Genomic DNA, 15450 nt, shown 5'->3' with positions numbered 1-15450 from the left:
GAACTTAGCATTCGTATCGGATAGGCATCAAAGCATTGTTCATGCTTTGGAACTTGTCTTCCCTGATGCACCCCATGGCGCATGCTACCACCACATTATTATGAACGTGGCTAGCAAGTTCAAGACTGATTGCTTCACGGATCATATTTACAGTTGTGCATACTCGTATAAGAAGACAGATTTTGAAAGAGAATTTGAAAAGATAAAAGCAATGGATGTTCGAGTTGCACTATATCTTGAGGGCATTGGATTTGAAAGATGGGTTCGTGCGTACTTTCCAGGGGACCGTTACAATGTAATGACAAGTAATTGGGCTGAAAGTTTCAACAGCAAAACTAAGGACGCAAGAGCCTTCCCGATCACTGCTTTTGTTGAATTCATCAGGTTTACTATTCAAACATGGTTTGCTACTCGAAAGGAAAACGCTGAAAAGTGTAGCACGACTCTATCACCAGTTATGGAGGGGGACTTGTCATGTCAATTTGAGAAATCTCGGTTCTTAAGCGTCGACAGAGCTGGACCTTATACATTTAATGTCCACCCCGGAGGAACAGTTCAGAGCGGTGGTATAGTTGATTTGGAGGCACGACAATGCAGTTGCGGCCTATTCCAAATCATGAAGATTCCTTGTCCACATGCATGTGCTGCTGCTCAAGAACGAAATATTAGCATGTACGCATTGTGCTCTCAATATTACACAAGAGAGAGTTGGAAGAGCACATATGAGGGGACAATTATGCCAGTTGGTGATGAGGATGATTGGGAATTGCCTGAAGACATTAAGAACATCCAAGTTGGAGTACCGATTGAGAAGAAACCTGTAGGCCGACCGAAGAAGCAAAAGGTCGGACGAATTAGGAAAAATCGATATCCTTCTAATGGAGACAAGGTTGTGATACAACGATGTTGTAGCAAGTGTGGTGGTAAAGGGCACAACAAAGCGTCTTGCAAGTACCGAGGTTAACTTGTTTTGTTTGTATTCTAGTTGACCTATTATGTTTTATTTCTGCTTGAACTAGTAATATTTGTTATGTGCTGGATTTTGCAGGTTTTTTTCTATTTTTTTCTCCATTATGAAACTCTTAAATATGTAATAATCCAGTGTTGGTTCGATAGTGCACGATGCCGGTACGACAATGCACGATATTGTTTGTTGTAGGATTATTTAAATGTATCTTACAATATGGTACGACGTTGCTCGATGTAGTACGATAGTTAATGTACGACATTAGGGTACGATAATGTACGATATTTGTCCGATAATGGTACGATGGTATGGTTTCAGGACTGTTCGTGAAATTTGTGAGGCAAGTGAGGGTACGATAGAGTACGATAGTGATCGATGATAGTACGATGCAAAGATTAAGCACATTAAAATGTAGTAATTACAAAAAGAGCAATCAAAAAAATTATACAATTCAAAAAAATTAAGACCGTTCAACATAAGTTTTGGTAGAATAAGTCTACACACCACCTTTGCCTAAAAAGTTTCATATTATTGTCAGTTACATTATCAAATGGTAGTTGTAGAAGCTTATGTTCAATATGCTCAATTACGTAACATCCGCAATCGCCACTGCATTAGAAAATAAACAATAATTTAATAAAGTTTTGTAATTAAGAAATAATAATTAATATGTGATATTTAATAAAGTTCACCTGGATTTTGTTTGCGGTACGAATTCACGTGGAATGAGTTTCCAATCGAAGGGTCTGACCTGACTCTCTGATGCTGTCAACTGAGGCGCGAGTATAACGTCATGGTTCTCAAATAAACCGGACTGTCGCAAGACCGACGGGAAAATGGTACACCAGTCAACCATCAAGCTGATCAAATCGTTTTCGGAAATTGATCCAATACTGGAGTCAAAGATGTTGAGCATCCACCCATTCAGGTCTGCCTCTACAGCTACCCAATGCATTTGGTCTTTCAAGAAGAGGGCAAAATAAATGAACTCCTTGTTCTGCCAACTCGGTAAGAACTGGACTGCATCACCCCTAACCAGGTCCAATATACTGTCATCCCAACTAAATCTAGAGTAGTCAGAACCTGGAAAAGCGTCCCACCGACCCTTCAATGATTCGGGAAAAATTGTAGGCATAACAACACATTTCTGAGGGTACACGTTAGGATAAAATTCTAGACGCCTCCTCATGAGATGAAATGCTGCATCTAAATGCTACATTAAAGGAAAATTAAGTCAGTAACCACAATATCGTACCAAAATAAACAAACAAAAAAACTATCAGACATGAATATAGTAACTATCGTACCCCAATCGTACCATTATCGTACCCCAATCGTACATGAATATATTAACAATAAAACCTTCTATCGTACCAATATCGTGTTAATGTCGTACCATCATCGTACCTTTATGGCAAAAACTAGTATTATACACCATCGTACCCACTAGCGTCCCACTGTCGTACCATCATCGTACATTATCGTACTACCATCGTACCTAAATTGTCCCACTACAAATTCTAAATTTATGATGGTAATAGTAACTACTTAACAAATTATATCGTACCACTATCGTGCTAATGTCGTACCACCATCGTACCATTGACATAAACAGTTTATAATTTGACACTTATAATTATCGTACTACTTTCGTACCATATCGTACCCATATCGTACCACTATATATAGAAACATTTAAATAAATTTTCAACATTATTTAATTATGAAGTTATAGAAAACTTACAGAGTCAGAAAGCCATGTCCTCGGAGTATGCAGTTTCAGGAACCAAGCAGCATCGTGTGTCCCTGAGAAGCATTCCCTCGGATATTTATTCCCAATGGTGCCAAGCAACCACTTGTGAAAGGTCATAAGTAATTTACCATCAACAACCCTCAATGGATCCACATTCACTGCTGTCTTCGATTTCTTATTCCTTTTCCTCATTGCAGTGTACTCATCGAACCACCTAGGCCTCTTTCTTTCTCTCCTCTTCTCCGGTGCTGGTGGAGCTATGTTTAAGAATTGTACTTCAGAATCTTCAGTATCTCCGATTACAGTAATTTGCATATCCTCTGGTGTGCGAAAAATGTGATCATCTACATCATCAGGTCTGTAATCGTTAGGGAGAATGTCTTCATCTACAGGAGACTGAGGGCCTTCTTCAGTGGACTGAGGGTGTGGATCTGGAACTGGCCTACTAAGATCTTCCATCATTGTCATAAGCTTCTGCAATTGACCCAAGATCTCGGACTGACCTTTAATAAGGGCACTTTGTTGCCCTTCAACCTTTTCCAACCTGGCCAAAATCATAGAGTAGCCTGGTTGCTCAGCTTGGGAGGAGGTGCTGGCATGAGGTGTTGATGGGGGAACCTCAGGTGCCTCAGGTTGAGCTGGTGGAACCTCCTTAAAAATATTTGCTGCTTCTGCTTGCTCAGCTAACTTTTCAGCAAGCTTTTCAGCCTGGCTCTGTAAGGCTTCCTGTGTAGGCTGTCCATCGGGACCCACCTCTAGTTCCTCTAACCCCATGTCCACATACAATGGGGCTTCATTGTCTGTAAGGGTCCTCACATACTGTTCTTCAGCAGGTCGGGCACACAGGTAGGGGTATACTGTCAACTGCCACAAAAAACAATGCATATTTAGATTGGAAAGTAAAACAATATATCATGTCAATTGGTAAACTATCGTACCCCAATCGTACCCATATCGTACCCATATCATGCAATTATCGTACCCATATCGTACCCATAACATAACAATATCGTACCCGTAAGTGAGAATTGCTTGCTAACTATCGTACCATCATCGTACAACATCGTACCAATATCGTACCACTACTACTACATTAACAAAGAATACATATCGTACCCCCATCGGACCATCATCGTACCAAATCGTACCACTTAGTCAGTTTTCAAACAGTTGACAAAAAACCACAAAATAACCCCATAATCGTACTCAAATCGTACTCTATCGTATTCCTATCGTGCAGTACCCATAAAATTGCATATCTAGAAAAAAATATAGAACATTCAAAAGTAAAGTAAAAGCTCACCTTTTTGGCAAACAACTTAATAAGTTGCTCTTTGTGTATCTCTACTTTCTCCTTGCTCTGCCAGTTGATCATTCTTGGTATGCCTTGGCCCAATCTCACAGCATGATCCTGACCCAACTCAATGATGGACTCAAAAGCCCAATACTGCAATGCTGCAGCATACCCATAAATAGAGTACTTGGCCTCCTTTTGAGTCTTTCCTTTCTCAATCTTCTTCTGTAAATGCTTCTTCATTTCAACAAAGTCTTTTTGACAAGTTTGTAACAACTTCTGGTATGATATCTTCCCCCACGGGTACTGGAAAAAGAAGTCAACGTCGTCTACCATCTTCAGCATGTCAGTCCAAACCATCAACTTCTCCTCACGACCTTTCAAAACACCCTCAACTAATAAGCACAAACCCATCTTGTACACATCATCAACTATTTGACAACTCTCAAAAGTTCTGCGCAGTTGCCCTATGCTCACTGGGGAATGACCATTGAAGTACTCAAGAATCAACCGATCCGAAGTGGTCTTCGCTTTAATCTCAGCTTCAGACGGTCCGGCCTCAAAATTTAAACCAGTAACTAAAGCGAACTCCAATTGGCTAAATCTACATCTTTTTTTCCCAATATAAAACTGGACTTCGTCAGTCTTCTCCCCTCTGAATTTGTGCAACAACAATTGATGGACTAAGGCACCAGAAAAATTTAATGGTTCCGCCATGAAGAACTGTTTGAAAGGGGATTCCTTCACCCTATCCAATAAACCACACTGTATAAATTTTGCTTTAATCTTTGGAAAGTACCAACTGCCGCGCCAAGTGATACGTCCCGTAAAATGTTCCTCTACTGGAACTATCAGTTGTGGAGGTCTTAAGTTCTGCATAAAACAAATAAATACCCAATTAAATAGAATAACAAAAAAAAACATCAAATTTTATATTCTGCAATATACTATCGAGCAACTATCGGAATCTATCGCACCATATCGGACACCAATGGAAAACTGGAACTATAACATTATCGTGCACAATCGTACCTAACATCGTACACCATCGTATTATAACATACACAACAATTTGTTCCCACTATCGGGCACACATCGTACCCAACATCGTACCCTATCGTACCTCCATCTTCAACCTCAAGTTATCAGAAAACACAACCTATCGTACCACCATCGAACCACTATCGTACCCCTATCGTACACTCATCTTCAACCTGAAGTTATGAGAAACACAAATACTATCGTACCCATATCGACCCACTATCGTACCTTATCGTACCTCTAAAAAAACCCAGAAATTTTTTTCAAAATTTTACGGTTTATCAGATGTCACACAGTCAGATTTAACACAGTCAAATTCAACAATACATACTATAACATTTTTTAATGGAGAAGAGATTAAAAAAAACACATACCCTAGACATTTTTGCGCAATGGGGTGTCGGTTTTTCTTCTCCGGTGAGGGGTTGGAGCTTGGTTTTTCTTCGTCTCCGGTGGGGGTTGGGGCTTGGTTTTTCTTCGTCTCCAGTGGGGGTTGGGGCTTGGTTTTTCTACGTCTCCGGTGGGGGTTTTTCCGACCGTCGGGTGAGGGAGAGAGCAGCGTCGGGTGATGGTGGGTGAGGGAGAGAGAAGCGTCGGGTGTGAGTACTTATGTTGCTCGATGGTTTTGTGGGAGTGAAGAGTTGGGATTTGGGAGGGAACGGGAAATGGGCAGGGGAAAAGCCGAAAGGTACGGTTTTTATCAAGTTTTTTTATCACTATCGTGTACCATCGGGTACAATCGTGTACCATCATACTATTGGGAAAGCATCGGGCACTTATCGGGTACCATCGTGTACAATCGTACTAATAGGTCTGCATTAACTTAATAACAACTATCGGGCATGCATCGGACTCGTATCGATCCATTATCGTACTTAAAGGGTTTGTAGAATGAAAATAAATATCGGGCAACCATCGGGTAGCCATCGAACCTTAATGACCATCGGGTAACCAAAACATATCGGGCAAGCATCGGGTGGCCATCGGACCTCATCACTAACCTTGAAACCCAACAACTATCGTCCCTGCATCGGGCCTATATCGGACACTATCGGGCATTTAGAAAAAAAATTCAAGGAACCCAAAAAAACGCAGATTTTCACAGACCACGATTTTCACCAAAAAAACAGCAAAAAATACCAACAAACTACAGATCCAACATCTAAACAGCAATCTAAATCATAAAAACAACCAACAACAACAAGAATCAAAGAAAATTACTTACCCATGTGTATCTTTTTTGCAAGATTTTAGAGAGGAAAGGTATGGGATTTTGTTATGAGAGGGGTATTTTTGGTATTAAATGAAAGATAAGCATTTGTATCATAGGGTGGTTAACTTTGGTTCAAATTTTAATTATTAAGCTAATGTAAGCATGATTTATCAAATTTCCCTTTTAAAATGCAAGAACAATAACAAAGGTTGTCACTTGTTTCTCCATTGCCAAAATATGCATAAACATTCAGTGTCGTTTGTTTTGAGTTGTTGAATTGCCTTGAAAAATGTACAGAGACTTAAGATGAAAGTAATATTAAACTCTTGTGTATAAATTGATTCACTTTATCCTGTATAAAATGGTTCGCTTTATCCTTAAAATACAGGTAGAACCCACACAAATTATTAACTTTACTCATTAAAATTTAAACCAAACATGAAAATTCTCATCCCAAACACCGTAACAAGTCTAATTGTTGGCAAGTCATTTCAACTCAATTATAATTATGTCAATTTCGACAGTTTTGGAATATACCATAAAATTCATTAAACTAGCTCATTATTTCCATGAAAATGGTTAAAACGATAATGATTTCATTCCCACTTGTTACCCCCCAACCAAACATAATCTAAAAGGCCAAAATACAAGTTAAATAGTTTCTGGCACGATTATCTCCACCATTTCAAGCAAAATATGTCAATTTTTGAGCAACTCATATAGGAGAGAGTGGAGATTTCATGACCCTAAAAGCAGGGATCATCAAAAGAAAAAGAGTTAAGGCAAATAACTAGAAAAACAAAAGAGAACACATAGAATGAGAGAGGAGAAATATCCAAAAGAAATGTTGCATTAAGCCCAGCTTCAGTTTGAAAAGGAATTAAGAGTACAATAAAACTACTAATGCGCAGTGTGAATGGCATTTCAAACTGCAAAGACTTAGAAAAAGTAGATATGTCACTACTGCTGAGTTAATTATTAGGCAAAAACAGTGGGCATTTTTCCCTCCTATACAAATGGACATCCCATAATACCAAAAGTAAAAGATTTGAGCAACCACTTCATCCTGCCAAAGCTACATTTCCAGGGTAAATAAACAACCATTGTGCCTAATGAAGCACTAAACATCGTAATCTTGCTAACTGCAAAACTAATTGTCATCTGGATTTGTGACTTGAGAAAAAAGAAAAAATCGATCCAATCTACCTGAAAATGTTCAATCTGCCGAGCCATCGGTTGAAGATGCTCTTCTTCCATCATACCGCTATCGAAATCAAAAGAAAAAGGGGGACGAAAATCAGATTTTCATAGTAATGACACCACTATAAGCATCACAGATTCACAGAATAAAGCTACAACTCTAATGAGCAAGAAGGTTCAGAGACAGTCCATACCTGTTTCCCAAAAGAGAATGGAACGTATTTGTACTTGATCATGTGGGAAATCTGTCTCCTCATAGTCATAATAAATAATACCATCCAGTAGAAAAGAAGTATGGGCCAGAATACAGGTACATCAAAGGCACTGAAGAATGTCATCACAAAAGCAATGCAAAACGCCTTTGTAATAGAGTACCTATAAAGAAACAAACTTAAGTTATTATAATTATACAAAAGTTTAAAAGTGAACTAAACAATGCCTCAGAAGTTTCAAATTACAAAATTAAACTATTATGATTATATATGACCATGAATGAGCTAAGGAACAGACTGGTCTATTGGTAGAAGAGAAAATTGGGGAGATAACTGAACATTAATTCAGACAAAGAAACATTGGAAATTAAAAACAAATCAAAGTAGAAGTTTGACAATCTCAAGACACTAATTACTCATTAAGTAATCCATAAGGTATCGACCATGATGAGACTTTTTTACTTGAAATCAAATGATATAAATAACAATTCAGACTTTCAGCCATGAAAAACACTACGGCCAAAAGGGTAATGCTCATTACGGGTATTTCAAAGAAATCCAAATCGCCATTAAAGGACCCTAATCTGATACAAGCAGTCAAAAAGTCATCTCCATAGCCTTAACACCATTGGGCAATAGCTCGCTCAATTCAGCAATCACGAACAGTATATTTGAAAGAAAATAAATTAAAATTAAAATAAAATGTAGCAAAATTTCAGAAAAGAGGAAAATCAGACAAATCGAAGAGTTATTATACCAGAATTTGAACTCCGGGAGGCGACGAACGAAGGGGCGGAACTCGTCAGATCCCCTGGTAGGAAGGGAGGGGCCATCGGAGAGGTCGTGGATCTCAGGGTCAACCTGAGGAGAGAGAAATCCGATGAGAAGGTTGAGAATGTAGATCCCGAGTCCATACGAGACGATGTAGAACCCTTCGACCAAATAAACGCGGAGAGCGTAGATCAACGCCACACCGAGGCACGCGAGCCACCGGTGGAGCACGTGCGGCGTTGACTTGTCGAGAAAGTGCTGGTACCGCCTCGAAAAGGAAAAGGTCCATCGCGAAAACGCCGCCGCCGGAGAAGAAGACGACGACGATTGATCATCCGCGGCGAGACCCACGCCCGCCGCTTCGGTTTCCATTGGGACCCAGTCAAGTTCTGGTTCTATCACTTTCTCTCTCTAAGTGAGCGAGCTTTTGGGATTGGTTTCTCTCTCTAGATTTACGATTAGGGATTTTATGATTTTTGCGTCATAGTACGGAATTTGGTGTGTGTGAGAGAGGAGACCTCAGTTTCCGGTTCTGCTCTGCGAACTTTTGCTCTCGTCGCGTCACCGTCTTGGGCCGGTCCCCTCCTATTTGGGCCCGCGTGGGTCACCAATGTGGGCCCAATTCATTGTTTGGGCTAATTTAAGTAACTGACTTCGGCCCAGTTTATAAACTTTTTAGAGGAATTTACCTTCTTTTTTTAGATTTTTTTTTATGTTTTTATAAAAAAAATACTATTTTTTATTATAAAATTATGGTATCTAATCCACATTGTATATAGAAAAATTACTTAACATATACTAAAATATGTATTTAAAGAATTTTTTTGTTGTTGTTGATTTTAACATGATATTAGAAATATTTATAAATGTAAATATATCTTTGTTCATTTTTTTTCTTCAAAATATAACTTTGTCTTCTTTTAAAAAAAAAAATGGAGGAACACAACAATCTTCCATTAGGATTAAAATTCGTTCATAATTCTTGAGTTGAGCATAAAAGATTTATGTATCATTTTTTTCAGTTTTCTTTGTGCTTTATCAATAGCCATCTAAGAGCATCTATAATAGAGTATTAAAAAGCTGGTGCAATGCTATATTTAGCACATTTTCCAAAAAAAAATATAACTTTAATAATATTCCAAAAAATGTGTCAAATTCGACACATAATAAAAATTATGCTAAATTTAGCACATTAATAAATGCTATTTTTTTTATTTAGTGTATTGCCACAACTTATTATAATTAAGTAGTTGACAATTAATTATCAACCATATATCATTTTGTGCATTAAAGCACAATTACAAATATTTGGCCAAATATAGTATTAACTCATTTTTTGTGCTAAATTTGACACAAAATTTACTTCTTACATTGTACATAATATAGAGAAAAAAGTTAAAAAAAATTATAAATTAATTTAAGTAAGTTTCCCCAATATGTGAATACCAATTTATTGATTATTTTGTATTTTCTATGAGTTTTAACATATCAAATAAAGAAAAAATTGTATTTGGAAACCAAAATCATAATATTTAGAAAAAGAAAAAAATAACTTTACATTAGTGATATTGTGAGAAAATGTCATTTAGCTGAGTATTTCATTAGATATGTTTTCATTTTAAATTGTTTTTTCAAAAAAAAAAAAAAAAAACTTTGTTATCATCATCAGTAAACGATAACAAAATTTCCAAATTATCATAAGATTATTAAAAAGTTTTGAAAGCTTATTTTTATAATAAAATTTCCAAAAAATGATCAAATGACAGTCTACGTCCGTCCGTACGATTCCATGAATCGGTCGTTAATCGTTATCATACATAACTAGTTAACTACTCGTACATCTTTCCATATACAATACAGAAATTCTGATGAAAATTACTTATTCAATTTTTTTTTATGGTAAAAAAAATAAATGATAAATCTTTTTTAGCGCATCTAATGGAAAACCCATTAATTTATTTATTCATATTTGGTGGATCAACGTTCCATTTCTGAAATGACCCAAAAATAAGTGTCTTGAAGGTCACTCAGTGCACTCTTCTTCTTCTTCTCAGTCCAATTTGTTTAAAGAGATCGAACCCGGTTTCTGTAAGTATACTCCAATCTCAATCCTAATCCTACATTACTCTTTTCTGTTTGTAGATTTGCATCTTTTGCGTTTATGCTAGCTTCATAATCAGACCCAAATCCCAAAAAACTTCATAATACGGGTTCAAGTAGATTCAAAATGTAGTTTGAGTGCTTATATGTCTAAATTTCGCGTTGCCCATTTGGAAAGTTTTCTTGCCAGATCTCTATAACTGGGAAATTCGTTTTTTAACTTGAAAATTTGAACATGTTTTGTAAATCAAGTTTTGGGTTTTCTTTGTTTTGCTATGCTGATATGGGTTAATCGTGATTTAAATGATTTGTTTTTATTACTGATGGTGATGATGCTCATGCAATCTGTGAGTATTTTAATGAGAGTTGTTGGCTCCATGGGAAAAAGCATGAAGCTTTTTATTGTTCTTGCTTTTTCTTACTTTTAAGATTCTTTGTTTCAAGTTATTGGTTCTCCATGTGTTGGTAGTAATACATGGTTAAGATATGAGAAAAGCATGGAGTTTTTTACTTGTTCTTTTCTTGCTTTCTGTTACTTTCAAGATTCTTTATTTCAACTTATTGGTTTTCTATATGTTGGTAGTAACACATGGTGCTCAACTGTATGAATCTCTATTAATTTTAATACCTATGTTGGATTGGCAGAATGAACTCAGAATCTTCTAATTCATTACCCCAGCCTTCTGCTGAAGCTTCTGATGTTGATCATTCTGCTCCAGCTGTTTCTGGACAAGAAACTAATCCACGTGAATCAGCTTCTGTGTCTTCTTCAACATCATCTTGGGCATTGAAACTACAGCAATCGCTAGGGGCAGTGCAAGAGAGCCCAAGTGGAATTGCTGGAATGTCGGCATTTGCACGTTTAGCTAGAGGGTTTGGTTCACAGATGCCTTCAGTGGATACTCCAACTGATAAGGATGTTAAAGCCAGCTCAGAGAGTGGTATTTTTGAATCACTCACAAAAGGGCTTGTAGATTCATCCCGGAGTGCAGCGAAGGCTGTGCAGGTTAAAGCACGCCATATAGTCTCTCAAAACAAACGAAGATACCAGGTTACTATCTTAGTAGGCTGTTTCAATTGTCTATCTTTTATGTTATTTTCATCATATTTACATGTTTGTATCTTTCTCTACTTTCAGTCTTGACAATGTGGGAGCTGTGAATTCATTATAAGCATTCAATTGAATGAGGCTCTTTGCCATAATCATCATATCATATATTTTTATCTCAGCAGTGTCAGTGATTGCATTTTCATAAACATCATTTTGCAATTTACAGGAAGGAGGTTTTGATTTGGATATGACATATATTACCGAGAACATAATCGCCATGGGTTTCCCAGCTGGTAGTTTAACCTCTGGGTTTTTCGGATACCTTGAGGTCAGTTAATACTTTGGTTTACATTGAAATTCATTTCTCTTTTGTTGTTTGAAGGAATTTCAACTAAAATAAAGTGTTACAGGGGTTTTATCGGAATCACATGGAGGAAGTTATCAAGTTTTTTGAAACTCACCACAAGGTAGAATATTATTTTCAATTGGAAGACTAGAAGTTGCTACTGCCTCAGAAATGTATCTCATACCTCTACTTTTCAGAATTTAGAATCTAGTTTACGTTCCAATATGGCTTCCGAATTTTCTGTTAAGATTCATTGTCTCTAAAGTTGTTACTTACTGCACAGGGAAAATACAAAGTGTACAATCTTTGCTCAGAGAGGTTGTACGATGCATCACTATTTGAAGGGAAGGTAAGCTTATTATATTCAGCTGCATTTTAGCCTAGCATACTCGATGTCTCGCAATAAGTTTCTAATTTTTGTTATTATTGGTGGTGGATCATAATATTCAAATCTAAATCATGTTTTCAAATCAAAAGGTTCCTAATTAATCAAGATTGAGAAGTAGATTACTCAAGAAATGAAATGCAATTGTGAGAAGAATGCAGATTATCTGTAGATTGTTAATGCTCTAAAACACTTGGTTGTTTGTGTTTTTATTTAATGTTCAGGTTGCAAGCTTTCCATTTGATGACCATAATTGTCCCCCAATTCAGCTCATAACATCATTTTGTCAAAGTGCTTATGCTTGGTTAAAGGAGGACATTCAAAATGTTGTGGTTGTTCATTGTAAAGCTGGTATGGCAAGGACTGGATTAATGATATGTAGCCTTCTCTTATTCCTTAAGGTAAGACTCTTAAATCAGTTCCCACAAGAGATTTTGTAGCATTTGGGAAAGTCTTTATTCTATGATTTTCATCTCTTCTTTCGTGATTGGAATTTTCTTTTATCTTTTCTTGTAGTTCTTCCCTACAGCTGGGGAGGCTATGGATTATTACAACCAGAAAAGATGTGTAGATGGAAAGGCTCTGATTCTCCCAAGTCAGATTGTAAGTCAAGTCATGTTATGTTTCTAAGAGTAGATTTTCTGTGCGACTCTGATAAGTAATTATTTCATGTTTTATAGAGGTATGTCAAATATTTCGAGCGTATTTTAACAGAGTTCAAAGGAGAGAATCAGCTCGGTCGTAGGTATTTCTGATATCTTTTACAGAATTCCCATTTGCCTATCAAGAAAGGTACTGACAGTTGTAATTATGCAGATGCATGCTTAGGGGTTTTCGGATTCACAAATGCCCTTACTGGATTAGACCCTCTATTACAATCTCCAATCATAATGGTATGCTTCTTCCTCTTCCTCTTCTTTTCCTTTTTCTACTTAGCTGTTAGTTTTATATCCTCATTGTGCATGATAACCGCCATAGTTTCATCGCCCAATAGAGACATTTTTGCCATGTGTGTGCATTCATCAAAATAAAGTGCTCTGCTTCAGAAATCTACTTTGATTAAGATCTAGATCTTCTTTCCAGTCAAAACACAGCTCCAAACTTTAGTTATTTCCTTAAGAATTATGTGAATAAAGTATAGAGACACCTTCTGGTAATGATTATAAATTACTTAAAATTTGAGTTTGACATTTTTTTTCATGGGTGCATGTTTCTCAAGTCTAAAATCCATGTGTCAATCATATAGTTTTAGATTTCTCTGTAGTTTTAGAGTCTAAAGTGAGAGTTTTTTCCCAAATTTCAGGTATTTTGTTCTCAACAAAAAAGCATCCAAAAACAAAAGATCTAATGGTAAGTGTTTACTTTGTTCTAATTAGTTTTAATCTTTTGACTATGATATAAAATTTCCCAACTAAAGTATGAATTTTATCCAACTAATCAAGCTGCATTGCAGCCAGAAGACTTCTGGATGAAAGCATCTAGAAAAGGGATAGTGGTGTTTGCTCTACCAGGGGAACCTGGTTTAACAGAGTTGGTGGGGGACTTTAAAATCCATTTTCATGAACGCCAAGGAGATTTCTACTGGTTTGTAGTCTCATTGTTTTACTAAGGCCTTGTTTGCACCTTCGATTTAGCAAGTAAAAAAAATGAAATCCAAAAGATTCATTTTCTCATGTTTAGATTGAATCAAGGGAATTTACTCATTTGGTACTCTATCTTTTTGCAAAGTATCATTTTGGTACCATCTGTTTTCAATAATGCTCATATGGTACCCTGTATTTTAAAATTATACATATTTGATACGCAGATTTAATAGATAAAATTTTGTCAATATGATCAAACTGTCATCAGTTATATGTAATTAAGTAATTAAATTTAAATTTGGAACTTACATAATTGACAGCAGTTTGATTAAATTGGTAAAATTTTATTAATTAAATTTGAGTTTAGGGTACCAAATATGTACGATTTTAAAATACAGAGTACCATATAAGCATTATTGAAAATAAAGGGTACCAAAATGATACGTTGCAAAAACACTGGGTAACAAATAGTTACCTACCCTTGAATCAATAAATTAAGAATTCTTTTTCTAGAAAAATTTAAACTTAACAATTGTGGAAAACTTTTTCTCCATCATCTAAGGTCCAAACAAAGCCTAAGTGTCGACTGAAGAATATCCCCGCATGGGGCATGAGTGAATACCATCGTTGTCATATTATTGTACTGTTTTTTTCATCTGCAGTTGGTTAAATACAACAATGTCAGAAAACAGAATGATCTTAGGTGCATCAGAGCTTGATGGTTTTGACAAGGTACAAATGACATGACCATCTGATATTTACTTGATTTTGGATAAGATAGTTTTCTCTCTTTTTGAAAAGTTGTGATTTTGGCAGAGGAAATTGCCTTCTCCGGGATTCCAGGTTGAAATTGTGATGATAGACTATGATGGTACTTTACCAGCAAAATCTAACCCAAAAGCCAAATCTGATAGTAGCTCTACTAGTCATGCTCCTCCTAACTCAAGTGTTGGTGCTGAATCTAACTCAAAAAGAAAACAAGTTCCTCAGAATGAAGACAATGATGATGTATTCTCAGACAGCGATGGGGATGAAAAGGGAGCTGCTAAGAGCCGAGCTGCTGCGACTCCTACTTCTACTGCCACATTATCCGAACAAACAGGAAACTTATCCGGCCAAACTGACCGGCTGTCTCTTGGGACCGAGACACGTGTCTTGCAAGAAGGAACTACCGACGGGGTTAGGAAAACCGACTGCAGCAATGACGCCCTTCCGAAGATGGATTCAACAGGAGGAAGTGATATTAAGGCAATGGCTGCTGATGCTTCTGTTTTCTCTTTTGGGGATGATGAAGATTTTGAGAGTGATTAAATTAAGTGTGAGTTTTTACTTATCATTGTTTGCTGTATAACATTCTTTGTTAACATTTACCTTGTTATACTTCCAACTTCATTTTTTGGACTTACAACATTTCATTTTGTGATAATAGGAGAAGTGTGATGAATCTTAAAATTATTTTCATAATTATTATATTGTTGAAAGTGGGGATTTGAACTCAAATCAAGAGAAAAAAAGTGATTACCAATTACCACTA

General features: G+C 36.6%; 3 protein-coding genes across 3 annotated transcripts; 1 reads left to right on the top strand and 2 right to left on the bottom strand.

Moving 5' to 3' along the window:
• Positions 1-1203: 1203 nt before the first annotated feature.
• On the bottom strand, positions 1204-3132 carry LOC133812845 (uncharacterized). The gene is made up of 2 exons (XM_062246667.1): positions 2712-3132; positions 1204-2180 (listed from the first exon to the last, which is right to left on the bottom strand). The coding sequence occupies exons 1-2, from the start codon at positions 3033-3035 to the stop codon at positions 1656-1658; spliced, it is 849 nt and encodes a 282-aa protein (XP_062102651.1). The 5' UTR covers positions 3036-3132; the 3' UTR covers positions 1204-1655.
• Positions 3133-7086: 3954 nt separating this feature from the next.
• Positions 7087-8982, bottom strand: LOC133812844 (protein RER1A-like). The gene is made up of 3 exons (XM_062246666.1): positions 8438-8982; positions 7663-7843; positions 7087-7532 (listed from the first exon to the last, which is right to left on the bottom strand). The coding sequence occupies exons 1-3, from the start codon at positions 8821-8823 to the stop codon at positions 7485-7487; spliced, it is 615 nt and encodes a 204-aa protein (XP_062102650.1). The 5' UTR covers positions 8824-8982; the 3' UTR covers positions 7087-7484.
• A 1345-nt stretch (positions 8983-10327) lies between these two features.
• Positions 10328-15386, top strand: LOC133812842 (phosphatidylinositol 3,4,5-trisphosphate 3-phosphatase and protein-tyrosine-phosphatase PTEN2A-like). The gene is made up of 13 exons (XM_062246664.1): positions 10328-10539; positions 11197-11602; positions 11829-11930; positions 12013-12069; positions 12232-12297; positions 12558-12734; positions 12850-12936; positions 13014-13078; positions 13150-13226; positions 13637-13683; positions 13787-13917; positions 14579-14648; positions 14733-15386. The coding sequence occupies exons 2-13, from the start codon at positions 11198-11200 to the stop codon at positions 15225-15227; spliced, it is 1779 nt and encodes a 592-aa protein (XP_062102648.1). The 5' UTR covers positions 10328-10539; position 11197; the 3' UTR covers positions 15228-15386.
• The last annotated feature ends 64 nt before the right edge of the window (positions 15387-15450 follow it).

This window comes from Humulus lupulus, chromosome 1 (assembly GCF_963169125.1).
Source record: "Humulus lupulus chromosome 1, drHumLupu1.1, whole genome shotgun sequence".
NCBI lineage: Eukaryota > Viridiplantae > Streptophyta > Magnoliopsida > Rosales > Cannabaceae > Humulus > Humulus lupulus.
This window is presented reverse-complemented; position numbering and strand designations above follow the sequence as displayed.

Excerpts from the sequence above, each read along its gene's own strand:
- LOC133812845 (XM_062246667.1), bottom strand. The coding sequence starts at position 3,035 with ATGCAAATTACTGTAATCGGAGATACTGAAGATTCTGAAGTACAATTC. Across the intron at positions 2,181-2,711 it reads GGACATGGCTTTCTGACTCT|CATTTAGATGCAGCATTTCA; the intron begins GTAAGTTTTCTA and ends CCTTTAATGTAG.
- LOC133812844 (XM_062246666.1), bottom strand. The coding sequence starts at position 8,823 with ATGGAAACCGAAGCGGCGGGCGTGGGTCTCGCCGCGGATGATCAATCG. Across the intron at positions 7,844-8,437 it reads CTCCCGGAGTTCAAATTCTG|GTACTCTATTACAAAGGCGT; the intron begins GTATAATAACTC and ends GTTTCTTTATAG. Across the intron at positions 7,533-7,662 it reads CATTCTCTTTTGGGAAACAG|CGGTATGATGGAAGAAGAGC; the intron begins GTATGGACTGTC and ends TGATTTCGATAG.
- LOC133812842 (XM_062246664.1), top strand. The coding sequence starts at position 11,198 with ATGAACTCAGAATCTTCTAATTCATTACCCCAGCCTTCTGCTGAAGCT. Across the intron at positions 12,937-13,013 it reads TGATTCTCCCAAGTCAGATT|AGGTATGTCAAATATTTCGA; the intron begins GTAAGTCAAGTC and ends CATGTTTTATAG. Across the intron at positions 13,918-14,578 it reads CGCCAAGGAGATTTCTACTG|TTGGTTAAATACAACAATGT; the intron begins GTTTGTAGTCTC and ends TTTCATCTGCAG.